The sequence below is a fragment of the Protomyctophum parallelum genome, assembly GCF_964188405.1.
Source record: "Protomyctophum parallelum genome assembly, chromosome: 1".
Lineage (NCBI taxonomy): Eukaryota > Metazoa > Chordata > Actinopteri > Myctophiformes > Myctophidae > Protomyctophum > Protomyctophum parallelum.
The window spans coordinates 94,830,422-94,856,462 of NC_139697.1; the positions used below are offsets into that span (position 1 = coordinate 94,830,422).

The following is a 26,041-nucleotide window of genomic DNA, read 5'->3' on the forward strand; positions in this document are numbered from 1 at the left end:
CATGGCCGCCTAGCCGTGCTTCAAAGGAGCATGAATAAAATAAAATAAACATGAATTGACCAGTCAGTGGATTTGAATTAATAATAATAATAATAATAATAAACTTTATTTGTATAGCACTTTTCATACATAAATGCAGCTCAAAGTGCTTCACAGGGCAGGACACAAAAATAAAATACAATAAAACACAAGTAGTTAAAATGATAAAACAATAGCAGAGAACAAAACTGAATATAAGAACATAAAAGAAATAAAAACACATACAAAAATAAAAAATAAAAATAAAACTCAACTAAAAGCAAGGGTGAAGAGGTGAGTCTTGAGTTGAGATTTAAAAATGTCTACAGAGGGTGCGTGTCTGAGCTCGAATGGAAGTTTATTCCAGGCTGTTGGGCCATAGAAGCAAAAAGCTGCCTCACCATACTTTTTTGTGCACTTTTTTTTAGGCACTTCAAGTAGGCCAGCATTGGAGGACCTGAGGGGGCGGTTAGGGACATATCTAGGTAGGCAGTCACGGAGGTACGGAGGTGCGAGACCATTGAGAGCTTTATAGACAAGTAACAGAATTTTAAAGTCAATCCTAAAAACAACCGGAAGCCAGTGCAGTGATGCCAAAACTGGAGTAATATGTTTGTCGAATTATATATGGATGTGCAAGGATGTGTTATCAGAAGTGTAGTAAAATATAGAATAGGTCATAAGTATTGATCAGCTATTTTCACCCTGATGAGACTGCAAGGGAGAACTGCAGGCTCTCACAGCACATTCCATGAAAGCAGCCACCATTGGTAGGGGGTTGTGGAAATCCTTATCAGTGCCAGTCAAGGGAACAAAGGGATTTATGACCTGGCCACAGGCTGGCAGGAGAGAACTCTGAAACTGAGCAGAACATGTAGAGGGAGAAACCATAATCTGGTAGATTCTTCCTTTCATTGTAAAATGTGTTCTAAATGTAACCAATATTATACTGGGTTAGTAAAGCCTAGATAATATAAGAATGTAATGATCTTACAGTTAATCTAGACATTTGATCTAGGTAAGCAACAGCTCGCATGACCGGAAGTGGTGGGGCTGTTGTAAGGGGCTGATGTCAGAATCCACAGGCGGAAATGTCTGTGGCTTCTCATTGGCTAAAGGGCAAGGGCAGAAAAACTGACCCTGCGTTCGGATTGGTTGCAAAGGCAAACCATTTCTTTAAAGTACTGTCTTGGCCAGAACTAAGGTAGATTCATCTAATACCATCACGATGATAGAGATCTGCAGAGGCCAGCGGTAAATATAATCATATGATATGTGCATTATTCCATAAATATGTTATAAATGTGTAAATATGATAATTAGGTTGTAACCAAATGTTTATATGTGTTCTTGTCTCCAATCGATAATCTTGATGGTAGATTTAAAACCACATAGTTGGAAGTGGCACACGCCACACACAAACTAATATGTTCAATAACCACACTTTACCAGAGAGTAGGTCAGGCATTAGACTTCAAGGGCGTGCCAAATGCACAAGTTCCAAGGTACTATTTGTCAGTCTGCATTGGGGAAGTTTGAACAAACGTGTGAATGTTATATGTGTTTATGTTTAAGGAATGAACTAATAAAAACCCTATAAAAAGCATATTTGATTCGTAAAACAAGGAAATTATTGAAGCATTAAATAAATCAATTGTGCGTATTAAACGTAGCTTATCTGCTGTATCTCTTGGGAATTCGGATCCCGGCAAATCTCACCGAAAACCGGACAGTTTTAAATCGTTGCCGTGCACTTAATCAGTGCACAGTTACGATTTGATGCGCTATTAGAGCGCACAGATTTAAATCGCTTCCGTGCACTAGTGCACCGTCGCGAATCGTTGCGCTGTTAAAGCGCACCGTTCAAATAGTTTAAACCGCAAAGCACGTTAGTGTCTACATATCAAACGCGCAATGCGTCTGATTTGGGCTAACTAAATGCGACACCGTAAAAAACCCGTTGTCATATAGATATGGGTCTATGGAAAACGGGGTTATAAACACAGCCACCCCAAATGAGTGACTGTGGTTTAAACAAAAGTTTGGCATTAGTCATTTGATCGATTAGAGCAGATGACTCTGTATCGGCGGTCGGTAGGAACTGGTTTTGAGACTATTTGAACCAAACATAAAGTTTTAATTGTGCCGGATTAGGAACCGACCGTTTAAAATAATAATAGTGCTTTTATCTGTGACAACACAATAAAAATAGGCTATTTAGCTGGGTGCTCAAGCAGCACTGAAACAGCAGTTGATGCATGTGTGGGCGGGGGAGACCCTCTTCTCACTGCGCAGAGTGACTTTGTCATGCAAATGTGCCCTGTACTTAACAGTGCAAGGGACTTTGAAAGCAGTCCGTCTGACACGAGAGTGACAGGGGACTGGTTTGATAAGCTGTATTAACGTGATGTAATTAAATAGTTACAATCAAATAATGTTTTAACACTGCAAAAGCGTGCTTTCAAAGTAGGTAAATCGCATCTAAGGACGTGTCAATATATAAACTGGCGCCGGGAGCGTCCACTATTGTGAATAGTGCTTTAGTAGAATCTGAGACAGATTTAAATAATGCTATCGAGTACGACCGTCCACGGCTAATATACATCTGGTAGTAGACTACTAATAAAAGATTTATTGGCTAAGGTATTGATTACGGGATTTATGGGATCCTTTTAATTCATACAAATAGTTATGCATGTTAAATTAGCATGGTGAATGTTAATCATAACTATAAACGCGACTAACACGGTAACCAGTGAGGCATTTATTTTGGACCCGTCAAAAGGACGGCCTTCCTGGTAAAAAGCATAAAATCATTGGACCCGTTAGAGGCTGTTGCCTTGTCAAAGGCCAACGCGACAGCTCGAAAAAGTTGCATGCTTATTTCTCTCGGTCTCGGGAGGATAAAAGACCGTGTGGAGATCGCGAAATACGTAAATACGAATCGTGAAACGCCCGGTAAAAAGAGGGCACAGTGAGTGTCCTAGAGTCCAAGTTAATATAACTATTATTAACTGGGCGAAAACTAACCATTTGCAATTGTGTGAATGAGTTGTGAAGTTAATTAACCACTAACCTCTGTCTACTAACCCTATTAACAAATTGTTAACAGTGGGGGAGGAGGGGGTAAGATGGCTTCTACAGAAAATTGGCTTAAGCAGCTACAGGATAGCTGTAAAGAGTCCAAACTTCGTTGCTGTAATATGGCGCTTAGTTTGGGAGAGAGCCTCAAATGGGGCTCATTAAGCAGTATTCCAGATCAGCTAATTGAACTGCAAATTGAAAGAGGAGACGTGAGAGATCTCTCCGCATTCTATATCAAAAGATTAGAAAGCGTGGGCAGGTTTGATATTGTTGAAAAAGAGAAGCAGGACTTATTATCTTGTTTAAAAATATGCTCTGTATTTAGCTTCGAAAAAATAATGGAAGCTCTAGAGTTGAGAAGTGTTAGGAACACAGCAGGGAGCCAGATAGGCCCCTGTGATAAGCCTGCAGGAAGCAGGGACACCCTAGGAGAAAGGAAAAGCCGGCCGAGGCTGGAGACCATGATCCTTCTCTATCCCAGGGGAGAAGTGACGGAGATGACCGGATGTGACATTCCGGAAGCCACGTGGACGCCAGAGGGGCGGGAAGCCACGTGGACGCCAGAGGGGCGGGAAGACGGGCCACCGATGCAGCCTGTCACCACGGAGCAGCCTGGTAACTGCAGAAATCCTGCAGGACCAGAGCCCTCCACCGTGGGCAAGTCCACGGGCCCAGCGGGAGAGCTGGGGATCAAAGCCATGCCAGAGGCGGACGTCACTGGCGAGGGGCAAGTTCCTGTGGGCGACACAGAAGGGACGGCGGCAGCAGCGGAAGCAGCAGAGCAGTTGTTCATCGAACCCACGTCGGCGACAAGCATCGCTGGCGTGGGACTGCCTGTGGACATCGCAGAAGAGACAGCGCAGCTGACTACAACGACGGGACTGGTGAGCCTGCCAGGGGTCCAGAACCTGGAGGAAGTCACTTGCTCGTCCATCAAAGTCCAGCCAGTGACGGACGTCGCTGGCGTGGAGATTCCTGTGGATGACACAGGGGAGACAACCGCCACAGTGCAGTTGTCAAAAGGAGCAGAGGTGAGAAGCTGGCCAGGGATCGAGACCCTGGAGCATCACATCACTTCTTCAACAGGAGCGGGGGGGTCAGATCCAACTGACACCACCTTGCCCATCAACGCCGTGCCTGCGATGGACATCGAAGGCGGGGCCAGGGAGTCAAAGCACCTCATCACAAAGACGCTGAATGGTTCGAGGGATGGCATTATCGGTGCCAGTCTTCGCGTTCAGTCGGAGGTGCAGACATCCAAAACACACACACTCACAGCCCGGGGATTGACCATCGTAGGGGGTGGGCCCAAGGGGAAAGAGGCCAGACCGGTCTTAAACGAGTGTGATGATGGAACCCGGGGATTCACCACCATAGGGGGTAAGTCACCTCACAAGCCAGGGGTGGCGAAGTCCAGTGCGGTGCAATCTGGGCCGTCTGGGCCACAGACAAAGAAGCTGACCACGGTGCCAACACAGGTATGCGCCTGTGGGCTTGTTTGTCATTGCAGGGCCTGTCGATCAGATCACAAGGCTAAGGAAAAAGCTTTGTTGTCCAACCCTGATATAAACAAGAAAAAATGGAAATGGAAAAACGTTTTTGCCAGTTCTGAGTCAGCGAGATCAGAGCTGACACAGCCAGGGGATAGCAAGTAAATGCTCCCATGGCCTCCCATTGTTCTGCACAGCAGGATGTGGGGAGCAGTGACAATCAGGTGTCACAATCTGCAATCAGCACACACACACACACACACACACACACTCACATGGACAAATGTGTGACTGAACTGTGCATTGAAAAATGTGGTGTTTAATTGTGTTGAAGAATGCTGAATAATGATTGACTTCTCTTCAATGAGGGGAGAGAAGTTTAGTGCACGTGTGAAGAGGTGGTGTTTGAGCGCGTGCGCGCGCACAGGCACACACACACACACACACACGCACAAACAACCACATGTGTGGAAAACACATAGTGTGGTGAAAATGTTGCAAACTTGCCATTTTCAATTGGGTTGCTTTAAAGTTAAAAAATCCAAAAGGTTGAAAGAAACCAAGTTGTTTGAAATACAAAATAGGTTATTTGTTCAATTACAATTTGGAATGTCCCTAACAAAGTAGCAAAGCCAAAAGGTTTTTGTGATCAGGTTAGCTAGGTAATAAACTGCATTCGTTGAAACTGTGTTTATCCAATGTGAATTCCATCCTGTGGACAGACAGATGGGGGTGTTGAGATAAGGTTAGCAGACGCGACTGTTTATTCTCCTCCAGCTTGACTAAGTTAAGTTAGAGGAATGTGTAGATAAAGAATTAACTTTGTGTCCAGGCAGGAAGCCATAAAAACGGACAGGAGGTGAAATAATGCCATGGCGCTCAGGCTTGACTGACATGGCAATAAATGGCTTCTCCCAAAAAAGTGGAGGAGTGAAATAAGAGGAGGAACTAACCAAATATAGTTCACTTCCAGCAATCACATTATTAGTACAAACATTAAGTAGCATTGATTTCTAATGAGTTGATGTGTTGTGTTTATTTAGTGTGTTTTAAAAGTTGTATAAACGTTATAACTTAAAGCCATTTAGACGCCCGAATAGAAAAAATCGCTCAGATATGGAAAATTGATCAAACCCATATCAATTTTTCATATCTGACATAGGGGGTGTCGAATTATATATGGATGTGCAAGGATGTGTTATCAGAAGTGTAGTAAAATATAGAATAGGTCATAAGTATTGATCAGCTATTTTCACCCTGATGAGACTGCAAGGGAGAACTGCAGGCTCTCACAGCACATTCCATGAAAGCAGCCACCATTGGTAGGGGGTTGTGGAAATCCTTATCAGTGCCAGTCAAGGGAACAAAGGGATTTATGACCTGGCCACAGGCTGGCAGGAGAGAACTCTGAAACTGAGCAGAACATGTAGAGGGAGAAACCATAATCTGGTAGATTCTTCCTTTCATTGTAAAATGTGTTCTAAATGTAACCAATATTATACTGGGTTAGTAAAGCCTAGATAATATAAGAATGTAATGATCTTACAGTTAATCTAGACATTTGATCTAGGTAAGCAACAGCTCGCATGACCGGAAGTGGTGGGGCTGTTGTAAGGGGCTGATGTCAGAATCCACAGGCGGAAATGTCTGTGGCTTCTCATTGGCTAAAGGGCAAGGGCAGAAAAACTGACCCTGCGTTCGGATTGGTTGCAAAGGCAAACCATTTCTTTAAAGTACTGTCTTGGCCAGAACTAAGGTAGATTCATCTAATACCATCACGATGATAGAGATCTGCAGAGGCCAGCGGTAAATATAATCATATGATATGTGCATTATTCCATAAATATGTTATAAATGTGTAAATATGATAATTAGGTTGTAACCAAATGTTTATATGTGTTCTTGTCTCCAATCGATAATCTTGATGGTAGATTTAAAACCACATAGTTGGAAGTGGCACACGCCACACACAAACTAATATGTTCAATAACCACACTTTACCAGAGAGTAGGTCAGGCATTAGACTTCAAGGGCGTGCCAAATGCACAAGTTCCAAGGTACTATTTGTCAGTCTGCATTGGGGAAGTTTGAACAAACGTGTGAATGTTATATGTGTTTATGTTTAAGGAATGAACTAATAAAAACCCTATAAAAAGCATATTTGATTCGTAAAACAAGGAAATTATTGAAGCATTAAATAAATCAATTGTGCGTATTAAACGTAGCTTATCTGCTGTATCTCTTGGGAATTCGGATCCCGGCAAATCTCACCGAAAACCGGACAATGTTCTCTCATCTTAGTTCTAGTTAAGACTCTAGCTGCTGCATTTTGGACAAGTTGTAATCTGTCAGTCGTTTTCTTAGGGAGTCCTGAAAAAAGTGCATTGCAATAGTCAAGCCGAGAAAAAACAAAGGCATGGATTAGCGTTTTTGTATACTCATCGATGGCAGCTCACAAACAAAATCGGGCTTAATTGGCATTAATAATGCCTGTTTGTAATAATAGTTTAATCGTTTTCCAATCACATCTTAAATAGGGTATTCTTAAATGTAGTGCAGTAGACGTTTAAAGTATCAACAAACAGAACTACTCAAGTATTGTTTTTTGCTGTACTTGGGTAAATGCACGTAGTTACTTTCCACATCACACCTGTCTGTCTGTGTGCATACTTATGTAAGCACAAAACAAACATGGCCGTATCAGAGACACAGCAGGGACACATGCCCATACATGGCCGTATCAGAGACACAGCAGGGACACATGCCCATACATGGCCGTATCAGAGACACAGCAGGGACACATGCCCATACATGGCCGTATCAGAGACACAGCAGCGACACATGCCCATACATGGCCGTATCAGAGACACAGCAGGGACACATGCCCATACATGGCCGTATCAGAGACACAGCAGGGACACATGCCCATACATGGCCGTATCAGAGACACAGCAGGGACACATGCCCATACATGGCCGTATCGGAGGCACCAGGGACAGCAGGGACACATGCCCATACATGGCCGTATCGGAGGCACCAGGGACAGCAGGGACACATGCCCATACATGGCCGTATCAGAGACACAGCAGGGACACATGCCCATACATGGCCGTATCAGAGACACAGCAGGGACACATGCCCATACATGGCCGTATCAGAGACACAGCAGGGACACATGCCCATACATGGCCGTATCAGAGACACAGCAGGGACACATGCCCATACATGGCCGTATCAGAGACACAGCAGGGACACATGCCCATACATGGCCGTATCAGAGACACAGCAGGGACACATGCCCATACATGGCCGTATCAGAGACAAATCTGTGTTGTTCAGGGCTGGGAGTTCAAACGACACACGTGCACACTCTAACCACATGGTGTGCTCTGTTCTCCCATGATGCAGTTCAACGTGCTGTGAGAAACTGTGGGGGAACAGAGGGTCGCAGAGGTGACCGTGACTCTCATCATGTCTATTCATGGTCTCTCTCTCTCTCTCTCTCTCTCTCTCTCTCTCTCAGTACAGTATATCAGTCCATTTTCCATCCCCCCCACCCTCCCACTACGATTCCATAGGCGGCAGCCTCCACAACACACACACACACACACACACACACACACACACACACACACACACACACACACACACACACACACACACACACACACACACACACACACACACACACACACACACACACACACACACACACACACACACACACACACACACACACACACCGTTTGAAGTGCCGTCTCCATAGAGACCACGACTAATTGGTGTACATACTATAATTAGCAAGCCAGCTCCCAGTGCAATATAAGGAGAAAAGATATATTCTATTGTGTTGCCATTGTGTGCATGTGTGTGCACGTGGGTGTGTGTGTGTGTGTGTTTTGTCCTCAAAGGAGACATGGTTTCATGGTTAAAAACAAATGTGGATTTAGCCTTACATATTTAGGAAAATGTTCAGGTATAGGACTAAAGCCCAAACCACACCAAAGGGTCGGGTCGGAACGAGACGGTTTTTAAGGTCAACCACACCAATGCAACTCATTGACACGCACTTACGCACAGCTGTAACAATCACACAATGAAGCAATCATAATGGCTGTTTTCTGTTTCGTTGTTTTGTTTCTTTGAGGGAATTGAAAGGCAAAGTGTGGGAGGAGATACAGCAGTGTGTGTGCGTGCATGCGTGCGTGAGTGCGTGCGTGCAGTCGTACCAGCTGTGGTGAGCGCACCACATGGCGTGCTCTGCTTGCGCACAAGTAGGCCATACGTGGCCTATACTGTGTGCAAGGCGCAAGTTGGCATCTCGAGAGAGTGCATCAACTGACAATCAACGCAGGGATAGGCTCGGGCAAACAGGACACAGGTGAGGTGACTAGGGTTAAAATAATCAGTGTGGGAGACAAGACAGGTAATAACAAACGATAGCAAACATTATGAACAGATCGACCAAGAACTCAGAGCTATAGTCACAGAACATACTGAACATACTAAGTAAGTTACGTGTTCCTCCACGCCCTATACGTCCGGCTGGGGAAACTCCCCCCTGTCAGGAGAAAAGAAGCAACTTAGACTCCTCATGCATAGGAGGAAGCATGAGGTCAGTTTGCTGCCCTCCCCAGGTTGGCAGAGGAAGTGTAGAGGCCAGGATTACATTCAATAATTGACACTGGGTGAAAAAATGGGTTGCAAAAATCGTGGGATAAGAATATCAAAGTTGATACTAAACAAGTAAACATAATACTCACTCAGCCAAAACAACTAAAGATCTTAACTAAACAAGTTAATGTCCAAGTTGAAGGACAGAGGTTGAGGATGAGGAGGGGGCCGACGGGCGTGACGGTATTTTAAAGTTTATAAATTACATTATAAATTAAATAGTGCCACTACTTCAAGAAGACCAAGCACGCCCCCTTTTTTATTTCTCCTTTGCATATAATGCCTTTTAATTATTTGGGGAGCATTAATTCAACACAATGCCCTTGCTGCAGTTAAAGATAATTACAATTTGGCATTGACAGAAATGGAAACAGACCAAACCAAATGCCCGTGAGAGTTCTTCACTTATTAAGATAAATGCACTTCCTGCATGGTTCCTCTTGGTTTTTACTTTATTTTCTTAAGTATTTTAAGGACAGTCTGTATATAGAAACCGATCTTTGGAATGGAAAGTGTCTTTCAATTAGTTTGTTCTTCTACATTTACTCAAGTTCTGCATTCAAGTGCAGTTTTGGGCCACTTTTTACTTTACTAGACGTTCGGGCCACTATGCCCACGGATACGACATTTCATTTCATTTCATTTCACGGATCCAATTCCATGTAGGGCGCAGACATAACCACATTACCATGTAGATTCACTATGACTCTATAGACAGAACTCCCATTCCCCATTGCAGCAACACCCACATGTTATGTAGAGAGTCATAGCGAACTGGTCATGTCTGGAATAACCACGGGACATAACCGATCAACAAATGAAAAGGCTGAGAATGAGGATGAGGATGAGGTTGCTGTTAATGCACTGTAGCAGTAGATCTTATAGTTGTGGCTCAGTGACAACATGCAGTGGCGTGCACAGATAGACACTAGGGGGTGCTAGAGCACCCCCTGCCCTTTTGGAAATTTTGCTCTTAAAAAAAAGTTTTTTTTTTTTTTTTTTTATCTTGATAAAAAAAAAAGCTTCTACTATATTATTTAGGCCTACAAGCTCATAGCGCGCCACTCGGTGGCGCGCTATGAGCTTGTAGATCTGCTATTTTTCAATAGCTAAAGCACCAAAATGGGTTCCCGCCCCAAAATGCGCTGCACAAGGTGCCCTTTTTTTCACTTGAGCACCTGCCCCTCTAAATGTCTGTGCACGCCACTGAGTGACAACCTCTGCTCTCCTCCCGGGTGTTTGCTGTGTGTAATTACTTGCGCGAGCAAGTACTGTTTTCGGCTGCGTATGTCGTAGACACCCTCGGCCAATCAGGGCGCTGCATGCGCACTTTGGTGACACCCTCGGCCAATCAGGGATTGTGAATTTTTGGTGGTCCCCTCGGCCAACCAGGGATTGTGAATTTTTGGTGGTCCCCTCGGCCAACCATGCAGGGATTGTGAATTGTTGGTGTAACTATGTATGTTTATGTAAAAGCGGTGGTTTCCGAGGGACAACACCGACAAATGTGGATGACGTGTAAACAATTTCAGTTTCAAAAGTTTCTTAAAATATTTAGAACCCATTGTAGTGGTGAGAGATAAATTGCGCAAGTTGGCAGCTCGACAGAGTGCATTTCTAGTTAGAGGCTGCAGTTAGCCTGGATGTCGAACATGTCAGTGGTGAGAGGAAAGTATACTCAAGTGTTTTACTTTAAGTAAAGGTAGCAATACTGCAATTCAGAAATACTCTGTTCTATGGCGTTCTACCGGCCACTCGACCCCTGAGGCACAGCTGCCCTGCCTTTCCCGTTGTGTTCCTGCATAGTTTGGGACCCTTTAGGATTTTAATGATTCCGGTTCTTTAGAAGGATTACCTCCTAACGGTCTGATTCCCTAAAGGACAACGTGCTTCTGACATTGTCAACCTAACTTCATATAATTGGTCCTCACCATGCTCGGTCTGTCTCTCATATAGTCGCAGGCAGGCAGGCAGGCAGGCAGGCAGGCAGGCAGGCAGGCAGGCAGACAGACAGACAGACAGACAGACAGACAGACAAACCTGTGATTCCCTGCTGAGCTCATGCAGGTGTTTATGAATAATGGATAAAGGTCACAATAGATAATGTAATGTATTCATACATTCCAGCATACAGTAGGCTATAGCTGTGTTCATAATAATAATAATTTCTTCTAAACAAATGCCATACTGGATTTGTTGCATGCTCGGAATCAGCTTTCTTTGCATTTGTTCACGTTCTAAAAGAGCGACTTCGAGAGGAGGCATTTTTGAAGCTAATTGGACTAGTTACATCATGATAGGTTAAGTAAGCCTTGCCGAGTGTTTCTGTAGTGTGAGGCAGCTTGATGTACAAGTTGTCACGGTGGCAGAATGACTGAACCCAAATGCAGAGGGAAGTTAATAATAACTGCTTTATTAAACAAAAAGTCAAGCTTACAAAATAAGTAGCAGTAGCAAAGCAATAAGTCCAAATAGCAAAACCTTTCAGAAGCATAAAGTAGCCACGAGGAAGTCCATGAATGCAAACTCTTCAGTAAATACAAAAAGACAAACCCAAAACATCAAGGTAGAGCAGGGGACAACGACATGAAGCACCGGACAAGGAATTATGTTCTGACAGTTAGTTTGTGCAAGGAGTCCAGTATTTATAGGTGGGTTGATTGTAGCAGAGTTCACAGGTTTGTAATTGGCTGGGCTGATGAGAGTGTAACCAGGTGTGTAACTAGGACTGAGGGCTGCAATGGGAAGTGGGAGTGGCCGAACTGGGCAGAGGGAGGGATACAGAAAGAGGGGAATAAACAGGCAGAGGGCCAAATCATGACACAAGTATGTCGCAGAGTCTTTGGTATATGACCCGGCCGGGGATCAACGTCGAACCCGACCTCCCAGTCCCAGGGCAGACACTAACCACAAGTACACTAAGCTGGTCTGATGCGTTAACTATACACAACACCAAACCTCTACCAAAGTGTATTTCTTTGCTTGAAGAGCCCCCCCCCCCCCCCCCCTATCATAAAAAAAGACACAGAACAACTTATGGTGTCTTGTCACGTTTTGAAATGGCATCACGCAGCAGGCAGCTTATGAAGAGGATTACTGGCCTGCCTCCCGGGGAATGGAGCTGACGTTAGTGCTACTTCATCCATGTATTAAGCGCACCCTCTGTATGCAACAACACTGGAGCAGAGCCACTGAAGCCCTCTGTATGCAACAACACTGGAGCAGAGCCACTGAAGCCCTCGTGCACTGTGAAACAAACGACAGCAGGAGCTTTAGAGGCGTCGCATCCTGCATGAATATACAACAAAGTCATTTCCATAATGAAGTTCAGTGCATGTATTTGGAGCAGTTGTTTTCAAAGTGGCGGAGTGCCCAGAGGGCCAGTTGGAAAGGTGAGGTGGGAAATGTACATTGGGAACGTCCACAAGTGTGGAACTACGTGATTTGTTCACAAGCTTTTGGCAATACTTTTCACCCACAGACACACTTTCACCACTTTCCCTAAGCAGAGCAGCTGCACAAGCTCACAATGCATCCTGAGGTGATGCGTTGCGCAGCTTGTACACCAGCTAGATTTGTTCTACTTTCGTATAACATTTGTGGACGACAGTAGAACATGTATTTACGAAGTGCAGTGATTTATTTCCTCCCTAAAACATCATCACCAGGTAACGTATAGAGCGTCGCAGTCCCTCCCCATTTCAGAACGACGAGTGGCCCAGGAAATGAAATGCATTTCTCCCATAGGATTTTCTTTAAGTATTTATTTAAAGACGGTTACGCCGCGGACAAAGCCAACTCGGATCGTGACAAATCATGACAATGAACACAATGTTTTGGGCCGATCAAATAATTTATAAGAAGAAAAACAAAAAAAATAGTGTTGTCTCCTGCCTTTAATTTCTTCTTTCTAATGATTTGATCGGCCCAAAACATTGTGTTCATTGTCATTATTTGTCACGATCCGAGTTGGCTTTGTCCGCGGCGTAACCGTCTTTAAATAAATACTTAAAGGAGAACTTTAGTTTTTTTCAACCAAGGTTCATGTTTTAGTTTGTTATTAGATAAAGTAAAAGATGAGTGTTAATCTTTTTTCATTTGCTGCTGTCTTTCGTTTTAGGGAATTTAGCTGTTTTTGACAGGGGGGCGGGGGCATTCGAGCATGGGTCTAAATATGTATTTTTTAACACAATTTTATGGTGATTTATTTTTTTATGGTTTACTATAGTCCTAATAAATGTCAGGAAATTACATCTGGCCACAGCAGATCACAGGATCTACTGAATGTGAAGGTAGCCTACTGGGGGAAGGCTTATACTGTGTGTATAGGCTCAATATGTCAGTTTGTCACATTCAATGGATCCTGTGATCTTTTGTGGCCAGATGTAATTTCCTGGCGTTTATTAGGACTATAGTAAATAATAAATAAATAAATCACCATAACGTTGTGTTAAAAAATACATATTTAGCCCCATGCTCGAATGCCCCCGCCCCCCTGTCAAAAACTGCTAAAATCCCTAAAACGGAAGAAAGCAGCAAATGAAAGAAAATGAACACTCATCTTTTACTTTCTCTAATAACAACCTAAAACATGAACCTTGGTTGAAAAAAACTAAAGTTGTCCTTTAAATAAATCCTATGGGAGAAATGCATTGCATTCCATTTCCTGGGCCGCTCGTCGTTCTGAAAGGGGAAGGGACTGCGCCGCTCTATACTATGATTATACTAGGAGCTAGATTTGTTTTCTAAAAAAAGTGTACAGAAAGTGTTAAAAGGATGTTTTTGTATGTGGCCACACCCACCAGTTCAACCTGGTCTTCACCTTAGCACCACCCACCCAAACTTAAGCCTCACTCACAGCTGTTGTATGATAATGGGGGAGGGGTTAGGGCTGTGATGTCACTAAATGTGGTGTATTTCGACTGGACCTTTTGACTCAAAGGCTTTCAGCTTTCAGGAAGAAAACCAAAAAATACACAGGGAAGACATTTGAATATTAAAACCACACCTGGGTGTCTATTAGAGTAATGTTAACTCCATAGACACATACAGTACATACAAAACAGAACTTGAAGTTAAACAAATCGCGTCACTCCATATTTAAGTCTAACTCGTGTAAAATACTGTACATGGCAAATTGTGGACCAGCTATTATTTTCTGCAAACAGATTTGGAAATACTGTTATATAAGGCTATTCTGCTGCTGACCTAGAATGAATGGGAACAAAGTCTATAGGGGTTAAAGGACCACTTCACCACTCAGGGATATCTTGTATTGTGTCCGGAATGAGATGGGGACTCAGTGAAGTGAGCGGAGGATGGGTGTGATGTGTTCTCGTTTGCGCACTCTCATCAGGGTCTTAGCAGCGCTGCTTTGGATGTATTGGAGCTTCTGAAGGCTCTTGCTATAGGGATCCTGAGGAGAAGTGCATTACAGTAGTCCAGCCTGGACTCTGTCTGATGGACAGGGTTAAGACACAGTTAGCCGGTCACTCAGGGTTAAGACACAGTGAGCCGGTCACTCTGTCTGATGGACAGGGTTAAGACACAGTTAGCCGGTTAACCTCGTATGAATCTGATCTCAGGTCAGAATGGGTTAACAGTAAAACGCAGTGAGCCTGTCAGTGTTCTGACTATAAGCCGTGACGCGTATATACGTCGCCCTCGGCTGACACCGAGACTCAACAGTCACTTAGCCTCTGTCGTCCCCGGATACCACCGCCCCCTCCCACCCCACCATACCCATACCACCGCCCCCTCCCACCCCACCGCCCACCGCCCCCTCCCACCCCACCGCCCACCGCCCCCTCCCACCCCACCGCCCACCGCCCCCTCCCACCCCACCGCCCACCCCACCGCCCCCCCCCACCCCACCGCCAAACAGCACACCCCTCCCTCCCTCCCTCCCAACCCCGCCCCCGCCCCCGCACGGCCGCCAGAGACTATAATGATCACGCAATCTGTAATTGCCTTGACGTCTCTCCCGCTGTGTGATGGAGAGAGAGAGAGAGATGCATACACAGACTGGATGTGTGTGTGTTCGTGTGCGTGTGCATGTGTGTGCGTGCGTGCGTGCGTGCGTGCATGCATGCGTGCGTGCGTGCGTGCGTCTATCAAAAGAGACATCAAATAGACATCCCCAATTAAAACCTGGCTTAAATTGGACTTAAATTGTGATAGAACCAATTTCCCTCTATTATGGTTGTGAGATCTGGGGACCATTTAGCGACGGAAAATGGGATAAACACCAAACCGAGGCGGGCCCCAACAAGGTCCCCTTGGGGTCCACGGGCCGCACGTTGACCACCTGTGTGTGGATTATCCATGTGGTGGAAAAAGGTATATACTCAAATGTTTCACGTAAGTAAAAGTATGAATACTGCAATAGAGAAATACTTTGTTACATTCAAAATGTAGGCTATACTTGAGAGTAAAAGTGCAAAAGTATTGGCATCAAAATGTACTAAAAGTACCAAAAGCAAAAGCACTCATTGTGCAGAATATCCCACAACACATTGTGAGCTTGTAGATCTGCTATTTTCACATGGACGAAATGCATGGATGAAGTGGTTAATGTATGTTTTTTTGTAACAATAATCCAAATCTTCAAAGTAACTAGAAAATAAAAGAAATCAAATAAATGTACGGTATTGTGGAGTAAAAGTAAATATTTGGATCCGAGATGTAGTGGAGTACAAGTAAAGTATTGGAAATTGGAATTACGCATCATTGTACTTAAGTACAGTAGGCTACTTATACAATGCGCTGGTGGATTTCTCCAAGCCGGGGGTGTCAAGTGGAAGCTGAGAAATGGAAGGTGTTGACGTGGTAGCATAATCCTCTTTGCAGTGATAACGGCAAGGCAAATGCATATTTCCACCTCCCACAGGGTGTCTGCTGCAGAGATCAATGTGACAGTTAGCTTACAGCTTTGCTCTCGGTGGCATTGCAGCACCATTTTCTTCCTGCATGGCTTTTGTGCGTTCCGTCCGTGACGTCTATGGACTTTTTATGACGACTTTTCTCCCGTACATAAAAGTAAATGGCAAATGCCGTAAGCGGGTGATCATACATGGTCATCGTGATAAAAGGCTTCACACAAGAGTGATTTTTGAGGGGCCGCCCTGCAGCTTTGTGTGTGTGCATGTTGGAAGTAGCTTATACCCCATGGCGACGATTTGATTGGCTGAGGGCTTAATAATTGAACATAAAAGGTGAGGACAGAAAAGTGAGGACGCCAAAAGTGATTGGCCGGAATGTGATGATGTATGATGATAAGAGCAGCCCTCACTTCACACTTCCTAAAAATATGGTTTGACATCAATAAATTGTCCCTAAACATCAGCAAAACAAAATTCATCGTCTTTGGTCTTTGGTAATAAACAAATACATACACCAGTCAAATTAACTATAAACAACAAGGAAATTGAACAAGCAACCCACATAAAATTTCTAGGAATTATTATTGACAACAAACCCACTTGGAAACACCATATAGACAACTTAAAAACCAAAATATCAAAAACCATTGCAATTCTGTATAAAATGAAATACATTATTAATAAAAAATCACTCCAGACACTCTATATATAACTCCTTAATACTGCTGTGCTGTCCCAGTTATTCAGTTTATTAGATAGGTTTGACACCCCCCTAATGTGTGTGCATTTAGTCTAGCTTTGAGGTGTAATTAGGAGCCAATTGTGCAGCCAATTGAGGTTCAGTAATTTCAGGTGTGCAGGACAGCAGAAGTCAGTTGTTCTCCAGCAGCCTAGGAGCAAACACACACACAGAAGCTGCTACTGTCATTCTTTGTTTTTGGCTTGAAACCATCTCTTGTAAGTTTGTTTGTGTACAATTGCCTTGACTCATGTTTTGTAAGCTTAATCTGAGTTGTTTTGTTTTATTACATGGGATGTTTAATGATTGTTTGCTTGCCTTAAATTATGTGAGGTAGTGTTAATTTAATTGCAAACTACTGAATGATTAGCCTAGCATGTGCTTAGGTTTTCTTATGTTATTGAGCTGATTGTGTATTTTATGTTTTCTATTTTTACAGTTTCACTCGTTGTTTATGAAAGTTGACCACCGGCATCTCAATAAAGGCAAACTGAGATGAATCCTGACTTTTATTGGACTGAGTTTGGCTGGCTGTTGATTTGTGTCATGGACGACACCCTGAGAACAGTACAACTGCCTTATTTAACCTGAAATCTGGGGAAACACATACAAAACAATAATATATCCCATTTCTCTCCTACAAAAGAAAGCAATAAGAATAATTAATCTGGCTGAATATTGTGCACCAACAAATACACTATTTATAAATAACAACAAACTGAAACTTGAAGACCTAGTCAACCTCAACACAGCTACAATAATGTATAAGATCTACAATAAGCTACTTCCAACCTGCATGAAGGATCTGTTCAAGCCCAGGGAGAGTAGATACGAAATGGAATATTCAAAGAAATCTAAATCTCAAGGACTAACACAAAAGAGAGATGTCTATCTGCCACTGGGGTGAATCTGTGGAACGAACTCAATACAGAACTAAAAGAGAGCAACTCCATAAGAACATTTGAAAGATCACATAAGGCTAAGATAATTGACAAATATATAAAATCACTTTAATATATACAGTATGCATAGGCAGTAGATATTACAAAATTACATAAATACAAATAATATATAAATAATATTAATTATTTGTTAAGTAACCACTACAAACACAAATATACAAACACATATGCAGTAAAAGTAAACAATAATAAAAAATATACACTATATTTGAAGCAACCACTTCAAATATAAACGCACGCTTTAAAAAAAGCTAAATCTATGTGGGCGTAACTAGTATAAGGCATATAAGCCAATAATGTATATAAGAAGCACAGCAGTGCACTATACAGAGAATCAGTTTTCCCATTGCTATTGTTCCTGTTTTTTTGTTTTTTTATGTTCCTTTTTTATCCCTTTTATTATTTGAATCATTAATAAGGTGGGCATAATAAGCTTCGGCTTCAGCCCAAACCTTTTCAGTCATTCTGAAATGTACTGTACTGTAAATGACTGAGATAAATAAACTAACTAAACTAACTAACTAACACGAGTGTGATTTTTTAAGTGGTGCAACGTAACTAAGTATATTATATAATTACTGTACTTATAGCCTACTTTGCTTGAGCATTTCCATCTTTCAATAATGTATGTCTAGTACCATTACAGAGGCAAATTATTTAAGTTTTTACAGGACAATTATTTGAAAACTGTATAGGCACAAGATACTTCGTACATTTAGACCACAGTTACGAACATGACGTCACTGAACGTCCGTTCACCTCTCCATGAACATATAGGAGCTTCAACGTTTCTGGGGAGTGGGGGGGGGGGGGGGGGGTGTGGCCTAAAAAGGTTGAGCACCGCATGCACTGTTCTACCCAAGGGGCCAGCTATGCACTCCAATGTTGAAGCGCTGGGCCCTAGTGGTAAGAGGAAGGACTGCAGGCGGACCCGTGGATTCTTGACGAGGAAACCCGTGCAACCGAGCGCCCAATGTTAAAGCCCAGCTGCACATCCGCATTTCTGGACTTCCGGACACCAAAATTTGGTGTCCAAATGCTGCATGAATCAGCGAATAAATGCGGAAATAGACGGTACTTCCGGCAGCCTTCCGGGTGCTTCAAAACGCCACTGAGCAACTTCCACTGACATGAATAGCGGAGGGGGCGGAGCTTCGCGCCAGTTTAGTCTCTATCCTTTTAATACTCTATAGAAGAATCTTCACCAGTGGTCAGTTGAACCAAACATGTTCCATATTATGGTAGTAAAAGAAACAGCCTGGTTTGTAGGTTACCTTCCTGACACCCTCATACATCAAACTACCTAAAAATATATGTACTTATGGGTATTAATACACTACTGTACTGCCCACAGGCATCTGTTAGACCTAAATGAAACGTTAGGTATTTTATTATTCCTTAAGGCAAGGCAAGGCGATTTGTATAGCACGTTTCAACAACAAGGGCTTTTCATGTGCTTTACATGAAACATTATATATGAATTAACTTCAAGACATAAAGCAACAATAAATAAAATACATTTAATTATAAAATGACATTTGGCTATAATAAGATAAAAAATAAATCTAAATAAAACATAGCCTAATATTATTAACCTCGATAAACAGAATGGTTTTCATCTAGAGTTGTAGAAGGACCCGTATAGCTTATGTGTTGCATGAGAGAACACAACACTGCATCTTCATTTCTCCAGCCGAATAAAATACAAAACAAATATTTTATTCAAATATTATTGTTCTAATCTATATATATTTTGGTAATCATATTGCTATTGCTCGGGTGGGAATGTTGTATGTAGAAAACCGTCCCTTTTTGGTTGTTATTTTAAAAGTAGTGAAGCCGGTCATTTTGAACGGTGTCACCGCCCTCGTTGTTCATCATTTAGTGCAACAGGAACACCTTGCCTTGAGGCGCGACCGACCTCACACTGCTTCTGTCCTGCCATCTATCATCACGACCACACACACACACACACACACACACACACACACACACACACACACACACACACACACACACACACACACTCATGTGTGTTTCATGCACGCACAAGCAGACGACAAGAGCTGGATTGTGGCCAGCTTTTTGTCCACACTACGCTCCCGTCATGAGCAGACGCGTAAGCGAGAACGTGCCTTTTCTTTCTTATTTATTGTTCTTGTAATGTCCAAACCTAAACCTGGTCCTAAACTTAACTCTATCCCCAAAACCCTTGTAATGTCCTAAACCTAAACCTGGTCCTAAACTTAACTCTATCCCCAAAACCCTTGTAATGTCCAAACCTAAACCTGGTCCTAAACTTAACCCTATCCCCAAAACCCTTGTAATGTCCTAAACCTAAACCTGGTCCTAAATTTAACTCTATCCCCAAAACCCTTGTAATGTCCAAACCTAAACCTGGTCCTAAACGTAACCCATTCAGTAGTTCCCAAACTGTTTTTTTCAATTCAGTTATTAATAGATTCAAATATTTTCAACATTATTCAAACACTTTCAAGATGTACCCCCTAAAGATTAAAAAAAAATAGCAGAGCTTGTAGATCTGCTATTTTTTAGGTGAGCCAATGTTACACACTTCAATGAATGAGTCCATATCAGTGTGGTTTGATTTTATGACCGTTTTACTGGACATCAAGGAACTGCAACAAGACAGTTAAACACACAAAATGAGTGAGACACATGTTGTCCAGCTTATATGCACAATCACCATATACAGGATACATACTGATTTCCTCATTGCCTGACTGGCAGAAATATGCTGACTCACTGGACAGGGCTCGACAGTGCGACTAGGTACTCGCTTTTGCGACTAAAAATATCACCGTGCGAGTTGTAAAATTAAATTTGTCGCACAGGTGCGACTACAGGATTTGACCATTCAATCGTGATAAAGAGAAGTCTCTGTCTACAGCAAGTGCACATTCTATAGTCGCGGTTCTATACCTAAATTTATATTTCTGAACGGCGGTGTCGTTCGCCAAAAAGAGCAGAGCTACAAGCTAACAACGTGTCGAGGCTCAATGCGGCGTTCATTTGGAGATCTGTCCCCTTTGCTCCCACCGCCCCGCCCCTCCCTGTGTTGCTCAGTTCTCTTCCCCGTCAGCACCATAGACTGTAAAGAATATGGACAAAGCGTTCGCCGGGTCTAACATGAACGTAAAATGAAGCCTGTAATAATATGGTAATTCCTGATGTAAGTCGCCATCTTTCTAGATCCGTTTGGTACCAGCTGGCCATTGGCTGGCTCCGTTTTGGACCAGCTGGCCATTGGCTGCCCAGACAACGAGGCGGGACTTCCCCCCTTCTTCTCCGTTGGTTTTTATTTTGACTCGAGTGGGAGGGGAATCCCGATCATAGACTGTAACGGTAGCCACGCCCCTCAGAACATACGCGATGTTTTTTTTTCTTTATGGTCATTTTTTTAATTAATGGGACCATAATTTTCCAAAAAGAATATTATGACATTAGAAATGAGACTTTAAACTAGTGACTGGAAGAAGAAAGTATTCATGACCATGTTTATTAAGGTAATACAGTCTAGGTGAAGTTGGGCCAAAATACATGGGCCTCTATGGAGCTATGGGGCTTTTGGGGTCCAGTCCAGCGCCACAACAGGCCATTATATGAACTACCGATTTCAAATGAGGCTTCACGAAATATCTGGCTGACTGCCCCCCTGGTCAGCACTGAGCAGCGGAGCGAACGCAGCAGGGTAGCACAGAAGACAGAAGGAGTTGCTAGGACCCCGACACGTTGAATACTAAAGTTATTTAGAAAGTTTGTAATGTTAAAACATCACTTGATATAACTTTTAAGCAAACGTGGGTGAAACAGCGTGCAGCCGCGCACGTAAATAGTGCACGTGCACACGCACATGGAGTAGACTGATTGATTGGTATACCAAAACAACCCTTGCTTAGCACCTCGCTAAAAGCGTGTGCGCAGCGCAATACGAATGACCGACCTGGCTGGATATATTATTAGTCAGTGGCTAGCTCAGGTCCATAACTCTAAATGCAACGCATTAGACTAGAGCTATGGACCAGAGCTAGTCAGTGGCCTCACTGGCCTGCATAACGAGCAACGTAAAAAAGGCAAAGATCCCCCCCACCACCTCCTTCCACCACGCCGAGGTGTAGCCTATATGTTCGATGTTCTGTCTGAACTGAAGCAGTCAGAGCCAAGGAGAATGTTACAATACTAATTCACCATTGAGTAGCCTCTGCACTGTCTAAATGTCACACTCACATGATGGAACAGCAAGATAAAAACGGATAGTCTGTCTGTCCATCCATTCATAAAATGAATTGACTATCTATCTATCTATCTGCAATTCTGCATACCAAACTAATAGTCTATCAGTATAAAAACAAATTGATTAGATTATATTAAAAAAATATGATATCCAGATGAATATCAATATTGTGATCATTTCTGAAAATATATTGTGATATAATATTTTGTCATATTGCCTGCCCCTACCTCATATCACTTTATTAAAGAAAAGTCACACCTGTGTGAAGTGAGGGGCACTCTTATCATCATACATCATGGTTTAATTTACGTCATAATTATTGGAATTTTGACCTAATTTCTCCGTTCATTGTCAATGGAAAATATTGAGACGTGTGGGGACTAAAGCTGTATATAGGAGGGGCTAGCGCCCCTCAAAAACACATTATTTGATCACTTTTCATCGTGCTCCTAAAATAATTTGTGTGCTACTAGATTTTTCAACTTAGGCGCACACGTGCTACTTGGAAAAATGCTAAGCGTCGAGCCCTGTCACTGGACATAACAAAATAATACATAACATCACATTCAGTTTAAACAAAATAACAAAAATACATGACACCAAATAGTTCTGTTTCCACAATAGCATATTACTATCACAGTGAGTTGGAATTATTATCAATAACATCAGACAGACAGTAGTAGCTTGGGGCCTCCTGCAGTCACTATCACAGAGTTAGCATTAGCTGCTAGCTATTAGCTAAGCTGCTAAGCTGCTAAGCAAAACCTGACTACAGACAGTACTCTAAAACATTGTGGAGACACACGGCTACCTTTTCCCACTATCACATATCCCCTGTTCAGCTACTTTATACAGTATGTCTAAATTAACCCACTCTCTTATATCTCACCTGCAACAAGACAATTAAACACACAAAATGAGTGAGACACATGTTGTCCAGCTTATATGCACAATCACCATATACAGGATGTACTGGTTTCCTCATTGCCTGACTGGCAGAAACATGCTGACTCACTGGAGTATATTGCCCCCTTGTGGCTTAGAGGAGCAATCGCTCTGTTTTGTTCTTGGCAGGGCAGAAACACAGTGACTATTTGTATTTGAGACTATTAAACATTACATAGAACAATGACAAAATGAAATACACTTATGCATGAACTTTTATCTTTTTAACTATTTGACTTGTAATGTCATTAACTGCATTATGAACCTGAGTAGAATATGAATTATAATTAAATAAACAACCAAAAAATAGGGGGTGGCTTTGGCTTATCCTACACTAACGCCAACATCTAAAATGACACACAGCATGCTTCCCAGGCTTGAATTGGGGTTTTAAAACGGTTGAGCATGCAAGCTATAATGAAAGGTTTTTTTTTCTAATGTGTTGGCAGGTGAGCATCCTGATCATCCTGGCGCTGGCGTTTCTGGCCTGCATCGTGTTCCTGGTGGTTTATAAAGCCTTCACCTACGACCACGCCTGTCCTGACACCTTCATCTACAAGGTAAAACACCTTCACTATGGTGACCACCAGTGTCTGTCTGTCTGTGCAGCGTCACACAGAAGAGGTAGCAGATCTGCAAGCTCAAAACTTGTACTAGAGGTCTTCACGGGTACAATTTGAACGACGCGTAGCCTATACCAAAGTACGAAGAGATAAATGCCCAGAGCAATTTTTAGAATTCCGAATTCCGAACACAAAAAGTACAGAGAGATGTCAGAACCGGAGCAAAACGGACCTGGCTATGTACTATACCCGAGTACAACACCCGAGGCCCCGAAATGACCGGGTGCCGACGTTAACATTAAAGAGTTGTACAGTATATTACTAGTCCTTACCCGTTCTGAATATATGAACAGCAAATTATGTTCAGTGTGAGTAATGTGATAGGGGGGGGGGATTAATTGCCTTGACAACAGTTACAATCCTGTGCACTTTTATATCTGTTGGGTCATAACATATGAATACTTGTGATGGTGATGTTCAGTGTGTCACGCAGTCACGCTGGGTGCGTGCAGGGCTGTAACCTGTCGTAGTCAGTGTCCAGGCTGTAACCTGTCGTAGTCAGTGTCCAGGCTGTAACCTGTCGTAGTCAGTGTCCAGGCTGTAACCTGTCGTAGTCAGTGTCCAGGCTGTAACCTGTCGTAGTCAGTGTCCAGGCTGTAACCTGTCGTAGTCAGTGTCCAGGCTTTCAGCATGCATGTAGCCTACGGTGGTTGAGGAGGGAGCAGACAGTGTGGTGTCGAAACAGCACGTGTGCTCACGTTAACATGCCCCCCCCCCCCCCTCGTCCAATGCCTTTCCAATGGGAGTCACATGTTTTTTTTTTGTTTTTTTTTATCCCACGATTTTGTAACCCAGTTTTCTTTTCACCCAGTGCCAATTATCTAATGTAATCCTGGGTGCTACACTTCCTCTGCCAACCTGGGGGGGGCAGCGGACTGACCTCATGCCTCCTTCTATGCATGAGGAGTCCAAGCTGCTTCTTTTCACCTGACAGAGGGGAATTTCCCCGGCCGGACGTAGCATGTGGAAGGGACACGTTATTCCGACCAGTTCTTTTCCCCTCCATCAGGCGCCCCGGCTGGCCAGGGGGAGGTAGTTTTAGGGACCAGGATTACGGCATGTTTTTGTGAGGGTATCTACCCTAGGGGACACGGGGAGAACATGCAAACTCCACACAGAAAGGCCCTATCGCTAACCCCCGCCTCGGGTATGGGCACTGATGACGCGGAGGAGGGAACACGCCGCCAGTGCCCACAGCGTCCCCAGCGGGGAATCGAACCCAGGACCTTCTAGCTGTGAGGCGACAGCACTACCAACTGTGCCACCGTGCCCCTCGGAGTCACATGGTTTGACCAAACATTTGTGTTTGATGGGGGGAGGGGGCAGCAACAATCAGCAATCAAACACAAAAATGTTTGGTCAGACCATGTGACCAAACCATTGGAAAAGCATCGAGGCGACCATCAAACACAGACAGAACACGCGTTTGATATGCGTGTATGAGGTCCCAGCAGCAGCAGAACTACTCCACAGTGTTTTCACTTGACCCAGTTTAACCCATTCTGACCTGAGATCAGATTCTAAAAATGTCTATTACATCCTGACAGTTTCATTATTAACCCATTCTGACCTGAGATCAGATTCTAAAAGTGTCTTTGATTTTTCAAAAATAGCAGACCTACAAGCTCGTATCGCGCCACTCGGTGGCGCGATATGAGCTTGTAGATCTGCTATTTTTCAATAGCTAAAGCACGACATGATGCTGACACCAAAATGGGTGCCCGTTCAGAATGGGTTAATGTGCAGTTCAATGCTACAGGGCAACACAGCTGCTCTTAATTGCCTGTCAGTCATAGCTCTCTCTCTCTCTCCCATGCACCCTCTCTCTCTCTTTCTCTCACGCAGCATAAGCGGTGCATCCCGGCATCGTTAGAGGCGTACTACGCGGCGCAGGACGCCAGCTCGCGGGGACGTTTCTACACCATCATCAGCCACTACAGCATGGCGGCCAAGCAGACCACGTCGTCGCGCTCCGTCGCCCCCTGGCTGCCCGGAGGAGCAGGCGCAGGCGCAGCTAGCCAACACGACGATGCCGCCAACAAGCCGCCCCCCGCCGCCATCAGCGAGGGGGGGCACTGAGACCCTGGGGGGGAGGAGGGGGGGGCATGTGGAGAAACCCATTTAGACCTGGAACGCATTTTATCTCTGTGTCACTGTAGATTTTTAAAGGACGACTTCACCACTTTTCAACCTACCTTCATATAATTGGTACTAATGTTCATAAAAAAGTGGTGAAGTGGTCCTTTAATTAACCACTTTAACTGTTATTTTCAACTATAGCTGGTTGAAAACGAGCAGATCTACAAGCTCGTAGCGCGTCACCGAGTGGCATGCTATATGAGCTTGTAGAACTGCTATTTTTGTTTTTAT

General features: G+C 43.5%; 1 protein-coding gene across 1 annotated transcript in view; it reads left to right on the forward strand.

The window, feature by feature from the left end:
- The window catches only part of nsg2 (neuronal vesicle trafficking associated 2), a gene marked incomplete at both ends in the record, with an annotated part of 42,912 nt that extends 17,162 nt beyond the window's left edge, over positions 1–25,750 (forward strand). The window contains 2 exons of the mRNA XM_083760709.1: positions 23,498–23,608; positions 25,517–25,750. Of these exons, the coding sequence (XP_083616835.1) occupies positions 23,498–23,608; positions 25,517–25,750 (345 nt within the window). The remainder of the gene's footprint in view (positions 1–23,497; positions 23,609–25,516) is intronic.
- Positions 25,751–26,041: the final 291 nt, after the last annotated feature.